The 14,796-nt window shown below is 51.1% G+C and overlaps 5 protein-coding genes across 5 annotated transcripts; 2 read left to right on the top strand and 3 right to left on the bottom strand.

The window, feature by feature from the left end:
• Positions 1 to 434: 434 nt before the first annotated feature.
• BO86DRAFT_403749 (uncharacterized protein) lies at positions 435 to 1,282 on the top strand (the record flags this gene model as incomplete). The annotated part of the gene is made up of 5 exons (XM_025673960.1): positions 435 to 457; positions 591 to 820; positions 910 to 918; positions 1,008 to 1,082; positions 1,191 to 1,282. 5 exons carry the CDS (start codon positions 435 to 437, stop codon positions 1,280 to 1,282), a joined length of 429 nt encoding a protein of 142 aa, XP_025523313.1.
• Positions 1,283 to 1,780: 498 nt separating this feature from the next.
• Positions 1,781 to 3,474, bottom strand: BO86DRAFT_392682 (N(6)-L-threonylcarbamoyladenine synthase family protein). Its single transcript, XM_025672858.1, has 2 exons — positions 3,274 to 3,474; positions 1,781 to 3,204 (listed from the first exon to the last, which is right to left on the bottom strand). The coding sequence occupies exons 1-2, from the start codon at positions 3,390 to 3,392 to the stop codon at positions 1,905 to 1,907; spliced, it is 1,419 nt and encodes a 472-aa protein (XP_025523314.1). The 5' UTR covers positions 3,393 to 3,474; the 3' UTR covers positions 1,781 to 1,904.
• A 142-nt stretch (positions 3,475 to 3,616) lies between these two features.
• BO86DRAFT_392683 (uncharacterized protein) lies at positions 3,617 to 4,864 on the bottom strand. Its single transcript, XM_025672859.1, has one exon. The coding sequence runs from the start codon at positions 4,383 to 4,385 to the stop codon at positions 4,026 to 4,028; it is 360 nt and encodes a 119-aa protein (XP_025523315.1). The 5' UTR covers positions 4,386 to 4,864; the 3' UTR covers positions 3,617 to 4,025.
• Positions 4,865 to 5,304: 440 nt separating this feature from the next.
• Positions 5,305 to 9,426, bottom strand: BO86DRAFT_222510 (DUF3433 domain-containing protein). Its single transcript, XM_025666931.1, has 2 exons — positions 7,575 to 9,426; positions 5,305 to 7,524 (listed from the first exon to the last, which is right to left on the bottom strand). The coding sequence occupies exons 1-2, from the start codon at positions 9,298 to 9,300 to the stop codon at positions 5,690 to 5,692; spliced, it is 3,561 nt and encodes a 1,186-aa protein (XP_025523316.1). The 5' UTR covers positions 9,301 to 9,426; the 3' UTR covers positions 5,305 to 5,689.
• A 1,691-nt stretch (positions 9,427 to 11,117) lies between these two features.
• On the top strand, positions 11,118 to 12,207 carry BO86DRAFT_323321 (phosphatase PAP2 family protein; the record flags this gene model as incomplete). The annotated part of the gene is made up of 3 exons (XM_025668421.1): positions 11,118 to 11,151; positions 11,225 to 11,451; positions 11,506 to 12,207. The coding sequence occupies 3 exons, from the start codon at positions 11,118 to 11,120 to the stop codon at positions 12,205 to 12,207; spliced, it is 963 nt and encodes a 320-aa protein (XP_025523317.1).
• Positions 12,208 to 14,796: the final 2,589 nt, after the last annotated feature.

The raw sequence follows: 14,796 nt of genomic DNA on the forward strand, positions 1-14,796 counted from the left end.
CGTAGGAATCACAACCAAGTAGACCGCGCCGTAAGACGAATTATCACCACATCAAATAAGCCAAATAAGTATAGCATGACTCATCGAAGAAAGGAGTTCCGACTTGTAAGCACGTTGGGATGGGAGGGCGACAAGCGAGGGGAAGACGCGCGACGACGAGGAGGACCGCGAAAGAGACAAGCCGGCGAACAGCAACGGACGGGCTGGAGAGTGAATGAATGTCACTCCGGGCTTATCAAGCCAAAGGCGGAGAGACAGACCCGCCTCCCTCTCCCGCGCAGGGGAATCTCCGCCGCCCGTCCACGGTCCCCTCCAGCTCCCCGTCTTTCCATCTTCCTCTCACAATAAACCACCACAATTCTACACGGTTTACCCCGTGCTGGAAGACAAAAAACTCCTAACTGATCGTGATCGGTGATCGATTGGAGACAAGCATGAGTGGTCCCGGCGAAGAGCGGTATGTTCTAGTTCTCTCTATGCATGTCTTAATTTCCCTGTCCTCCCCCCAAAAGCAGCTTCCCCAATAACCACTCTCCCTGCCCCTCGTGCCAGCAGCATTCCTGGTGGCTGACCCATCCGGCTCATTGTAGCAGTACCTGGCGCGGAGGTCGCCCGTACGAGCAGAACCGCCACGCCGCGCAGAGACATTCCTCCTCCCGAACAATGAGCGCCCATGGCAGCTCTCGAGGAGGGCCGAACACATGGAACGATTCCTCGCGCGAACAGCCTCCTCCTCCTCCTCCCTCGGGACCTCGGCAGGAACAGCACGTCCCCGTGCGGAACTTCAATGCTACAGAGTCGAAGGCGGCTCTCAGAAGAGGTATGTTGGATCTCACTGAGAATGGTCTCCCACGTCCAGTAGCTCGTCGAGAGTGCTATAGCTGACAAACTGTTTTCTTGACTCCGCAGGACCCGGAGGTACGAACCCCGTCACTAGAAACAATGCACACGGAACCCATGTCCGGAGTTTAAACAAACGAGAGACTAACCCGTGCACATCGTCCCAGAACCGAGACCGTTCTTCTATAAACCGCAAGGCAAGGACACGAACAACCGGGCTAGCGGACCCTGGGGTGCTAAACGTACGTTATAAATACCACTCTCACCCGCGCAGAATACAACTATCAGCCCCGCAAGAACATGCGGTTATTTTTGACGAATTTGTCTAATACATGAACCAAAACAAACAGCGAATCAAATGGCCAACGGCAAGGATTTCTTCCTCGAGCTTCGGAAACAAGTGACGGCTCTCCGACAGGGCAATCCTGTTGCAGGTGGATGATTGTTTTTTTTCTCTCAATTCGCTTCACCTAGGAGAAATCCTGTTACTCGGGGGGCAGGCCACAGGGTACGCCCGCTGTATAAAAAGCTATTGAATGCTTAAATTACACCAAGGGACGGTGGTTTCACATTATAAGCTGGGAGAAGAAACTCGAATCCTGCTTTTCATGCCTATATGTGAGGAGAAAGCGCCTAACTACTCTCTGGCCACTGCGCGAGATGACTTGGCGCGTCGTTGAGACTCTACCGGTTTGGAGAAAAAAGAAAGCTTGCAAGCCGGGATTGAACAGCGGCCTGGCAAACGATCATTTCGATGATGCCGCATGCAAGGCCTGTAGGAAACGGGAAAAAGCATTAGTTCTGTTATGAAACCAGGCAATGCATTCCAGCTGAATCACTCACAACCACATTCATCCATATTATGCAATGCCCTCTATTTCCATGGTCATTGTCAACGCTCTGGAATCGTGATGATTCACGATCAGCCGTAGTGACGGAAACCCCTAGTTCTCATTATACCTACATAAGCTCCGAGCAGGGAGCTGAAAGACTTGTAATATACAATGGCCATGACTAGTGTACAATAGTGCAAGCGTGATACTCACGAATACACCCCTATCATTTTACTCCTTGAATTCCTCCTTGATCCACCCGCCGGGTCCCCAGAAGCCTCCATCCTGCGCATTAGAATTGTCAGCAAGAGACCACTTCCTGAGCGCATGAACCGAGAGATCCGTGCGCCAGCCGGCCTCGTACATCTCCATACCCGCCCACGCGATCATCGCCGCATTGTCCGTGCACAGATACGGCGGCGGGGCGTAGAGCTCGATGTTTTCGAAGCCGCGCACGTCCAGGAACGCCCGGAGCACGGTCTTTAGGAACTGGTTCGCCGCGACGCCGCCGCTGATGACTAGCGACTGGATGGGCGTCTCGTGGGGCTTGTCTTCGAGCGCGATGATCAGGCGCGAGGCGATGTGCTCGAAGCTAGTGCGCATGGCTGCGCGGGCCAGGGCCTCCCGCTCGCCGTCCGCCCACCGCTCGCCGGCCTCCTCCTTCCGCCTGATCAGTCGCTCGACGGTCGGTTCGATGGAGGTGAAGCTAAACGCCAGATCACGGGTGTTGGCGAAGGGCGTCGTGAAGGACCAGCCCCACTCGTTCGGTTCGGGGGCCTGGACCTCGTCGCGCCGGGTCGCCGGCGCGCGGTAGTCGGCGTGGTCGGCGCGGCCGTTGGGGAACGCATACTGCTCCAGCGCTTTGGCGTACACGGAGTGCTTGGACGTCGCGATGACCGAGTCGGGCAGAATCAGCCGCGCCGCTTTGTCGAGCGCGGACCCGACCGCGATGTCCAGCGTCGAGGCCAGGATCTCGTGATTCGTGAGCGAGGTGGATTTCACCAGCATCGTGTGGCCTCCCGAGGCGAGGATGGAGATGAATGGGAACGCAGGCTTGGCCTGTTCAGGTATTCCACCGTCATGATGAGAGCTGGCGTGCTCTGGGCCGTTTTCCGGGCTCTGATCCAGGAAGTATTGAAGGTGCGGTGTCACCAGATGAGCCTGCATGTGATGCACACCGATGAATGGAACCTGCCATGCCACGGAAAGTGCCTTCCCCGTATCCAACCCAACCAAGACATTGGTCCTCATGCCTGGGCCCCGCGTAGCACACACGATGTCCGGTTTGCGTCGCGGTTCGTTGTCATTTGACAGTGTAACAAGCTTGTGAAGGGGGGTATCGGAGGAGGGAGCAGGTGGTAAACTGGTGAGCGCCTTGTTGACGAGCTTCGCGAGGTTTTCTTGATGCGACTCGAGCGCGACAACCGGATGAATGCCCTTGTAAGCCGTGGAGTCGCATGTTACTTTCTCGTGAAAGTGGATTTTCGCGTAGCCTTCCTTCTTTTCGACTATCGCAACCGAGGTGTCATCGCTACATGAAGAGCTTTTGTCAGATTACTGTACTTCATGCAATGCAGTATGCAAGGGACCTTGAACGAACCAGGACGTCTCGATGGCGAGAGTGAGCAACCCACGAGCACGGGGCAGAGAACAGCCCCTCGCAGCGACTCCCACGCTTCGCCGTAACGCGAAAGGAGATAATCTGGAGAGTATTGACATAGAGGGGACTTGTGAGCGGCGCATAGGACAAGACAAGATTCTATCGCCCGTCGGCGGCGAAAGAAGCGGCCCGGAGGTTTCCTCGCACGGGCCACATGAGCCCTGAAATGCTGCCCTAACGGGACCGGAAAGGAAACATGTCTGGCGGTCAGTAGCAATAGGAACCATTCTCCTAATTGTGGTCAAAACAAATTTAAATCCATACTTGAAAGGCAAGGACGTAGTGAGCTCAAACGAATGTCATTGGAATACTCCAGGATATGCCCGTATGCTAAGTAATTGGACGCCAAATCATATCATCACGTCATAATCATAACAGAAGTCATACACGCCGAGAGAATGCACTTCAACTCTCTCTTTCAGGAAGCATCAAACTCATATACCCTACCGGTCCTGAGATCTGACGCCCACAAAATGACCTCAGATCAACGCCAAGACCCACCCTCGTCCTTGATGTACAAAATCGGCATGTCAAAGTGGTGTCGGGGTTGGGTATGGGCAAGTTGTGCGCAAGGTCGAAGCCAAAGCTTTGACCTCGCCCTGACCCTTCTTGGTGAACATTTCTTGTCGGTGTGCTCACCACTGTACCATTCGTCTAGAAGCTCGGGAAGCCCAGTTGGAATCGTGTCCAGTTCAATCTCGTACGACCCAGCGTCGTTCCTCCCGCGACAATTTGGTGTAGGTGCCGTAATACTCCTCTGGATTCTCAATGGGCGTCACACAATGAACAGTCGGAGTGCCCTTGAACTGAATCCGTTTGTCCGAAGCACTTGGGGCCCCTGGCGCGGAGTGTTTTTTAAGAATGCTTTTGGAGGTGCAGGAGTTGTTGTAGCCGAAGGACGGCAGCTGTAAGGTCGAGAATCGCTTTGCACTTGGACTCGCTGGGGAGATTGGCGTTCGGGGAACAGCACCAGGCGACTTGAGGGGAAACGACGAACGAGAGGCATTTTGCGCCGCAGAGATGCTCAACGAAAGCTTAGGCCGGGCGTACATCTTGAACAACAATTGATAGACGAGGGATAGAAGGTGGTGATGTTCGTGCGATAGATGTAAAGGATGCTCTGAAAATTCAATACGATGAGTGCAGTGAACCGATTGGCAGCAGAACTTTGATCAACAAAGTGTCCACTAAAGCAGGCGTGTGAATGATACTATTATTATTTATTGACGTCAATGGAGAAGAAGCGAAGAAAACAAATAGCTTGCTTGGGCCAGCCAAACGAACTAGACAAAGACAAAAATAGAACAGGAAGAAAAACTGCACAACCTCAAACAGACAGCGTGTCAGGAAAGAGAAAGGGTTCGAATGCAGGCGACTGCTGAGCGGCTATATAGCTGGTCGATGGCCTTCAGTCAACCATCAGGGGAGGGTAGAGATAGAGAGAAAGAGGCTTCAGGCGTGAGGGGGAGGCAAGGTGGAGGCGGGGCCAATCGCCGCCGCTCATCACACTCTAAGCGCCCAGCAACTGCACCACCAAGCACACAACCACTCCTCCATCACGCACTAGCCAGAAAATGCGGGCTATGAAAAGATAAATCCCTACCACCAAAGCAACTTATGGTGTGACCGCCGATGACGGTCCGTGCAAGGTACCTATTCGGGAATCGACTCCGCGAAGTCCCCAGATCAACCAGTTGAATTCCCGAGATTCATACGGGACATGGGATGGAAGTCAACTCTGCAGAAGCACAAACAACGAATAAAATTGGCTTCGGTCCCAGAAACTTTGGGGGTGGTTGCTCAGTGCTGTTACACCTGCATAAATGGGCACATCAATATCACACCTTTCCATGTGATGGTTGGCTTCCGTGAACCATCACTTGTCCTTCCCATAGAAATCCAACGCATAATCAAACTCTAATATGCCAGCATGATTGTTGCCACTATCCCGCACAACGCACAGAATTAGCTCGTCTTGCTGAGCTAGAGATATCCTGGGGCCTTGTGAAATCTCTATTTCATTCCAAGGTAGCATTTATCAAGTCTGTGTTTTTGCATCGAACGGACAGTCCCATGCACCGTGGTATGGGAGGACGGCATCATGTATATCCATAGCTGTATAAAGGATTCCTGCTTCCCTTTTCACTATCCTGTTGTGTACTCGGGCATTTTTCCCACTGGCTTCAGCGAGTGATGGTTGCTGATCCTAGGATGGGAGGTCGGTGTGTCGTCCAGGAGTCACGTTCATCCACTAACAGGTTAGTTACTTGTAGAGGTGAAGTAAGCCTGCTCGGATGGCATTATATTGGGTTGAAAGCCCATGTAGACGCACATTCATGACGAACAACCGACTCCATTAGCCATGTTGATCTTCACCAGAGGATTCGGAAGTTGTCCGCCTAAAAAACACCCGAAGCTGGATTCTCGATGTACTTTTCTGTCTTGGCTCCTCGTCTATGACGGATTCATTGTCGCGGCCCACCGTTCTGTCTTCGTCCAAGATGTATTTCCACTTTCCATCCGGCGTCTCCAGTCTATCAAGCTTATACCTCTTGTCGAGATCCGCAAAGTGCTTTCGTCGTTCATCGTCGCTCCATGCATATGTGCCCTTGAAATCATCCAAGATCCCGCTCTGAGTGATCCAAGGCATGATGGAGCCGATAGATCGTGGGATCCGTGGGAACCGGAATCGATACCGTCTAGTAATGAAGACTGATGCCACAATACACGCGTCAAATACGACTATTAGCATGACACAGATGAATGACAGGACAGATGGGTAAACCGCCCAGGAAATATGGTATATGATGCCATCCTTGATGCCGGCGGGGGTTTTGAGGTGACGAAAATAAGCGTCTCTCTTGAGGGAGAGATCGGTAGCAAACATGGACCGGTAGACCGAGCGGGCAGCAGTTTTGAGTACACCGACGTCAATGTCTGACGTATTGGAGTTCATCAATTCGTAAAGACTCACTGTCAGGCTGCCGAAATAATCAACCTGAGTAGAAGTATTTTGTTCCTGGAACGAGCCGTTTGTGAGGACAGGGCTAGATAGTCTGTGGTTGTAATTGTTCAGATTTGAGGTGCCGTTCTGTAACATCGGACCATCGGCAATGGTGGTGTCATTAAGTGGTATGTGATTCTGTATGAAGCCTTGCGAATTCCAGGCCGCTGAAAAATTCTGCATGACGATGAACGATTCGCAAATCATCGCGACCGTGTTGGCACTAGTTATCTGGGTATGGTCGCTGTCGCTTGGCTGGGCCACCACCAATATAGTTGGCTTATGGCAACCTTCAGCTGCTTCGGTAGGTGTTGAGGCGAAAAAATTGACCAACATACTGACATCCTCCACGTTGGTTGTATGCCGTATTGCGCTTATTTCGCATGTTATACTGGATTCGTTGAATGGAGAATACCTCCAACGGCCAACATTGGAGCCGGGGTCTTGGGTGAAGTTATCCGCAACCGATAGCCCTCGGCAGAGTATGTCGGCACCCACACCCCGCAAAGAGCCACCGATAAGCCAATCCGAAGAGTTGTCGGTCCAAGCGGGAAGAAAGGAGTGGCTGGAAGTTGTCCATGGTAGCAGAGAGGAGCCACTATAAATACTCGTCCGCATAGTATCGAGTTCTGGAAGCACCGATGATGGTTGTCTGATGGCGAATGACTCATAGCTATACCAGGTCTTCATTTCAGTATCCGCGGTTGTCGGGCCAAGGTCATGATGAAACAATCCGTTGACTAGAATACTGAGTCCGGTGTTGACAATGCATGCCACGCCCACAAGCCCGAGCAGGATATGATTATAGTTGAACCAATTGAAAAGTGAGGCAAATGGGTTCAATGACCCATACTCAAGCAGTAGAGATGAGGCAGCAGATGCTCCTCCCGTCTGAAGGACTGCCCATGGTTCCAGAACGCTCAGGTAACGGTATATTGAGAGGCAAATCGCACGTATGATAGACACGATTGATGATGGAACCAGGGAAAATAGAACCCCTATGCTGCTTGAGCTGACGAAGGTCAACGGAATAACATAGCCATCTTTCACACACAATGCGATCACAGTTGCAAGACCAGCAACTGCCACAGCGAAGATGAAAATTTCAAGTCCAAAAATCGGGATCAGGAGGAAATGAGGTCGTGGATCAGACCGGGCTTTTGCAGCTCTTCCCGGGGAGCGAGGCACTATTCGAAGTCAGTACCATTTTTTTGACAATGTGGAAATCATGGCATACCATGCGATGGCTCGATGCAGATACAGGGAGGTTCTCTCTCCTGTTGCCAGCGGCAATTGTAATTCTGAAGGATAGATCTTAACTGCCTTGTCGACAGTTCATCAAGATTCATATGCGAGATATGCGAGATATCGATAATGTCTGCCATGATGCCGCACATCGACGCAATAGATGCAGGATCGCCTCGAAGCAGGTTTGGGCGGCGTGGGTAAGCGTAGGCTAGGTATAAGATCACTATCACGCTCAGCGCAAGGATCGCCTCAGACATGAGGGACTGCCACGGTCCAACCATTATGGCCATTTGATGCGTCACATGAGACGCCTGGACATAATTGGATTGGGCGCAGACGTCGAAGATCCGGTTCATCAATGGTACAAAGGCTTTCTGGATGCCTCGGTTGAGCGTCGAGATTAGAGTATCTTGAGAAGCAGACAGTCCGACCAATTCCCTATTCCAAAATGAGGTGCCATTGTTTGCAAGTACTTCTGACAAGATAAGGTTTTTGAAATGAGTCGTATTCAAGGATACCCCAGAAACATTGCTCATAGTATCTGAATGCAATGCGGTGACGGATAATGATCCATTAGCCTGGAGTGAAATGCTGGCCTCCGAGGTCCGGTAGACAATCTGGCAGCCAAAGCCACTGACATTATGCGTAAAATCAGAGCCCTGTGAATTCGACCGATTGCTGCTTACATTCTGGCTGGTTTGGTTCAAGCTGACTTGAAGAACGACGCCCACAAGGTCAATAGCAGCGCACGCATCATCGAGACTTGATGTACTTAAGACTGGCTGCCAATGCGATATCTGGAATGAACCATTTGTGGCTGGTATGGAAATTGCTTCACTCAAATGCATCGAGCAGTTTTCTGAAGTTGATGATGCAACGCTCATATCCCATACGGCCGATCGATCATATGGCGAAGCTGCCTCTGAGCTGGTTTGATTCGTCAAGACATCGATGACCAAATCATCCTTCACTTTCAAATCAATACAATCCAGCTCTGCCCAGTAGACAGACTGGGTGAGTTCCCACATCGTCGTGTCATACTGAATATCCCAGGGGATATTTACTGGCGCCATTGCATACTTATTCGAATCTGGTTCATCGTAAGTCAGATAACGGTGATCCCGAGAGGCTGTGTGGTTCACTGTTGAGTTGTATGACACGGATGCTTGCCCTTCCATATCGATCAACTCCGGCCAGATCTCGAGATGTTGACTCTTATAGACTGTGGCATCATCCATTCTGAAGAGACTGCTTTGAAGTGTGGGAAAGACCAATTGCAAGAGGACACTCAAGATCGAGATGAAAACTGCCATCCAGTGTCGATTCCTAAATGCAAAGAATGGGGCGGTGGTGAAATGACCAAACTCATAATTTAGCAAAAGTACCTCGGCCGACACTCCGTTTGGCTTGGAAAGTTGAAAGTATGGCTCCAGACGAAGAGCATCATACTCAACGACAGACCATAGAATGGCCACAACCATGCCCAAGATGCTCGGGACATAGGTGAAGATGAACTTTCGGGCAATGGTGATCTCATCAGAGTCAGTGAACACATCAAGTCCACCTGTGTCGTTACCCCACTGCCGAAGGACTTCTGTGACAATCACCATGGCCGCCATTAGGCCAGCCAAGGGGAACAAGTACCGACGACGCAAAGTCTGAGGTAGCCATCCTGAATTCCGAGTCTGAGGAACATGCCCGGTAGTTTGTGACATCGTCCAAATTTATCAGTCTCCTCGAGTCAATGTGGTATCGATAAGCGGAGTGCTGGTGGGCATCGAGAGCGAGCCAGTACAAATTTAAGACTGAATCCACATGGCTGTCCGTCGGAGTGTCAGGATCAGATTTTCAGTAGCATAAGTTTGGCATAGCCATTTCAATCGTCTAGTCAATCAATTATCACGACAACCCTATGCAGTAATCGATCTATAAAGAAGATACAGCCAGGTTGTTTATCAAAGAAGGCCCATGGCAGCATGTAAAAGTGAGGTTGACGGGAACGAGATAAGGCCGAACTGGACTGTGTCCAGGGAAATCTGGCCAAGCGCCGAAGAGGCCTTAGATAAGTCTCAGGACGGGCGGGTGGGCTGCGTGACTCCTTTAGGATATTATTGGTGCACTCCTGCGTGGATCCCGCTGGGGCTAGTGATGCGTAGCTGTGAAATTATGCGATGATGATGGGACGGGCTGCGCATTTCGACCAGAAGGCTAGGGCCTCTGAGTGGAGGGAACGCGATTATCTAGACCATCAGTGCTCACCTTGAAAATCTAACAAATATGAATATGGCGTTATGGTACTGAGGTCATAATCCTGCTGGATTGAACTAATAAAGACCTTAGACAAGCCGGCTTGAGGGGTCCTAATTCCATTTCTTCGCCACATGTTTCAACAGGGGTTGTGGGTCGCGGGATTCATATTATTCAGTAATCGCCTGAAATGAAGAAATAAGCATTTCGGTTACAGTAAGTGGGAGACGACAGTGATTGAAAAAAAAGACGGGCAAGCAGGGGTATCAAATCGTTCATTCATTGTGGTTCGCCCAGGTCAGCCCTCTTGGCATCCAGTGATCGTCAACCTAAATGCTTCAGTGCATTCAAGCAGGCAACCTCACTCCAGATTGCTTATTTGGAGAGAATCATTTGAGTCTGGTCAAGTTCATAAGCCTCGCGGAATATGCTACACCCGCTGGAATCTGCCAGAAGAGTTTGAGTTCGACACTCATGCCTCTGAAGAAGGTCTGAATGCATGCTCGAGGTAGACTTGCTCACGCTGGCCCAGTCAAGTTCCACCGTGCGAAACTGGCTTGATGACCACAATGACATGATCGCCAGTGTGTTTTAAGCTTGGCTTAGCTTAGATGGAGGAAGGTCCACTCCCGGTGGCCTTGATCATGTTCTCAGGCCGAGTTTCCAATCTCTGCTTTAGTGGGATTGAAGTCGACGGACTGTTGTACTGCATTGCTATCCATGCTGATTTGCTTATGCTTTCAGAAAAGAACGAACCAAATCAAAGCCGGTAAGCCATCATGGGGTGTGGGGATCAGAGCTACCGTGCATAATATAGATGCTGGAAGCTGGCAACATGTTATTGACCTGTACGGACATTGGACAGCCAGCCATGCAAACAGACCAAAACTCACGGGTCAGGCGTCCAGAATGACAACGAACGGCAGCCACAGTCGGATGCAACTCCCCTCCAAGCCTCAATATCTCCCCATCAAATGTGCCACTCTGCAGATTTCGGGGCTTTGGACTCGGATTTCACAAGGCCCAACATACATCACTTTCTGGATCCATGATTTGAGGTTGACCGAAAGGCCTCGATCGCGAATCAAACAAGGCTGGACAAGGCTGGACAAGGCTGGATCGGGTGACGTCAACAGTCTCATTTTACAGTCTCCTTAAAACTAGTGTTCCCAGGCATCCGGCCCGCAGAGAGCCAAATCGAATGTTGAAATATAACCCAGTTCACAGCGTCCCTGCCATTTTGACAACCTATATCGCTGCCTGCCATTGTCGATCTTTCAACACAATGGGCGGTCTCCAAAATCTCCTGGAGCCTGGAGGTAAGTTATACTTGCAATTCATGGGATTTCCGCAGCATCCGAATAGTGGCTGATGTATATCCTACAAGTACAGCGATCGTCGCGGTTTTCACCACGGGTACTTTGATCAACCGACGCAAGCATGTCAGATCGCTGGAAGTCCCCAGCGTGGAATCACCGTTGCTTGCAGATGGTCTTGAGGACGTGAAGCCAAATGCAGACGATGAACGTTCGCTCCGCAACCGCCGGACACCTCAGTCTCGTCTTCTAGCACATTTTCCTTTTCTGCTGGAAATCTTGTACTGGTTGCTCACCTACTGGGTATGATATGCTCACTTAAATACGTAAGGGACACATCCTGACTGAACATCCAAGATCTATCAAGGGCTGCGAGCGTTCTCTGCCCGAATGATTGCCGGCCACAAGGAGATCTTCGACACAGCTGAGCGCCATGCTATTTCGATCCTTCACCTAGAGCATTTCCTCCACCTTGACGTCGAATTAACGGTTCAGAGATACATCCTCAACGAGATTCCGTGGCTCATGCCCTTTTTGGCGCGTGTATACTACTCGCATATCGTTCTTGGCGTGGTATTTGTGGTTTATTGCTATACCTTTGTCCAGCGCGACAAGTACCAGGCGCTCCGACGCACGCTGGCATTTGAGAATGTCATTGCGTTTACGATCCTTACTCTCTGGAGGTGCATGCCCCCGCGTCTCCTCCCCGAAGAGTACGGGTTTGTCGATGTCCTGCACAGCAACAAGGGCGGTTCGGCTTGGACGCAGAACAAGTTCCAGCTCACGATCGCAGCGATGCCTTCGCTTCACTTTGGAAATTCCATGTTCATTGCGCTGTGTCTGCTCAAATTCAGCCCCCACTGGTACTTAAGGGTGATCGCGCCGTTGTGGCCTATGATGATGGGTCTAACGATCGTTGCGACCGCCAATCACTTCATTTTGGACGCTGTTGTTGGTGCATGTGTGGTGCTCACCGCTTTCAGGTTCAACCGCGTCATGCTGAGTCTACTGCCGATAGAGAGAGCGGTGCTTAGATTGCTTCGCCTAGAGAAGCCTTGAACTTATAGAGGGCGACGGGATGGTTGGGTTAGCCATTGGACTTGAGACCTATATATTATTAGGGATGCATCGTCTTTCCGCGATGAGGCTATCGATATGCATGAGTACCGCACTCACGAACAGAACTTCTAACCACAGACCTACCGTGTATACTAAGAAGCTGGACTGTCCTCTCTGCAATTGAGACCTCGGTAGACTGTAGCCATTAGTCTGCAGCTAAGCATTGCCAAGACTTGAGTATATCAGAAGAAGTAACAAAGCATCGCTGATCCTGCGCGCGCGAGGCGCGCATTTTGGTGTATAGTACGGTAGTACATGTACGATCGATATAACGTGGATTCTATAGCTTCGTCGACGGTCGTCGACAGGTTATTCGCGACTACTTAGTATGGTCACCAGCAACCCTAACATCTATTAGTTCAAATCAAGCCGTGCTGAAACATATAAACCCATGATCCTATCACACAGCACGGTGTCAGTTTACGGCTCAATTTCATCGCCTTTCCTCATGGGTATAGAATGTAAACTCCGACGAGATCTTATGGTTTCAAATGAGCACGTTTTGCTAGTAAGGTAGTACTAGTAGCCGCCAGCGTGTATTGGTTCTCCTCAGAATAACTGAATCGAGAGGTTTAGTAACTACTCCGTAGTAGCAGTTGAAAAAAAGTATTATGTCGCGTGATTTAGCCCAAAGAGGCAAGTCACTGCCACGCAAAACGAGACGAAATCAAGCTGCCCACGGAGCCCCGAGCCCCGAGCTGGAGTCCGTCCCCCTAGCTAAGGTAGGTAAAGTAGACTAAGTTACCTACATAGTATTAGGAGCAGCCCGCCGCGGCACTTGTATGTACAGTACAGTACGGAGGACTGTCCTCTCCAGGTTGGTTGCACTGTAGCTAAGCAGGGACCTCTTCCCTCCTTCCCCTCCGCAGGAATCCCGTCCGGCATTGATAGTTATGCTACAGTGCACTAGTGTCCCTATGCGCCGGTGGTGTACGTCGATGAAGACTCCAAGGGATTGCGTAATTGCTAGGGTCGGAACTCAGCAGCAATAGATGCGATGCTGGAGCTGACCTCGGAGCTGCTCCGCAAGCATTGAACCCTCCGTCCACCCCCCCCTCCTGCACAATTGCCATGATCACTGCATAATCGAATAATCGAAGTAAGTTATAAGTTAGGTGTTTAGTATCGGGAGTAAGTTGGCCTTAGCTCCGGAGCAGAAGTGTCCCCGTATTCCTTGGCTCAGGACTCGAGCTATTCGGAGCAACTGCGACAATTCCCGACAAACTGCTAAGAGGACCATTCTTGTTCAAAGCTGGGGTTATGCTACTGCCAGCACAGGCTTGTTGGAGCCAGGAAGAGTGATGACCATTGCCTGCCTGCTCAGTGCTGGACCTCTGGCATCAACCCCGGAATAAATCGCGAAACAAACTTTTGAGCCCGCTACCCAGCTGGCACCGACTTACGGGGTAAAAGCAATTTCTTAGGTAAGAAGAACCCGCCCTGCAACAGCCCTCCCTCGTCTTCGTCTGCTTCCGACGTCCCGCCGCGATTGACTCCACCGACTCCGGACCCTCCTTCTCTGGTGGGCAAATCACTTCCAGGCTCTGGCAGCTCATTCGCGGGTCCTTCGAAAAACAATCGGGCCGATGGGTGCGTGTGCCCAGTGTCGAACGAGAATGTCATGTGAGGGCAAATGAAATCACTGCCTTGTTGAAGGGCTGAGTGGGTGAGTTTTTGATTCTCTTACAAGTTACGGGGGTCGAAGTACTGTACAGTACGTGTACGAAGTGGCCGACCAGACCAAAAGTTACTCATACATAGTAACATATCGCCCTACCGTGCGGCGACTGCCGATCCAGGCCTGGAATTTTGAATCCGAACATTGGCCACCTGCGCCGAGATCGGGTACTGGGCGGTGGTCCTCCAGGCTCCTCCAGGCTCATACCATCAATCTCTGCACTCATAACGCATATCCATACTCCGAGCTGTGCGAGGTGCCGGAAATAGTAGGGAAATGAAGTCAGTGGTTAGAGAATCTGATGGCTATCGCTCTCGCACGAATTCCAGTTCCTTCTTCGCACTGCGCACTTTTTGAATGCGCATGCATCATGACCAACCTCCTCCGTCTTGATCAAGCATCATCTTCCACACTGGAAGTGTTCTGCTTCAGGTCGCTGTGTTGCCTTTGTTGGGTTTGGGCCCCAGGCCCCAGGGGTCGATGGACATCGAGTCCCGGGTGGCCAGTCAATGTCCCGGTGTTACCGTGTGGTACGCCTCCCATGGAAAACTGGGTGGTCCATGGCCATGGCAAATTCCGTGAGGGGCGCTTGGCTGGTCCCTTGGGTCTGTTGCCTCCGTCCATTGTTTTGAGTCACTTTGTTGGCCAGGGCTGGGAGGCAACGTGAAGATTTTGACAGTTGACCTGTGCTTAAATTGGAACTTTCGAGGACAAAGCCACCAAGAATCTCGATGGAACAAACACAGTACGGCGTAGTAGAATTTCAAGATTTGGAGATCTGGTAGACCAAAGGGGGCTCGAATTGCCGCCGGAGATAAGCCTGCGTGTGTGCTTGCGCGAGCCACCCTGGC

The sequence above is a fragment of the Aspergillus japonicus genome (genome assembly GCF_003184785.1).
Source record: "Aspergillus japonicus CBS 114.51 unplaced genomic scaffold BO86scaffold_74, whole genome shotgun sequence".
NCBI lineage: Eukaryota > Fungi > Ascomycota > Eurotiomycetes > Eurotiales > Aspergillaceae > Aspergillus > Aspergillus japonicus.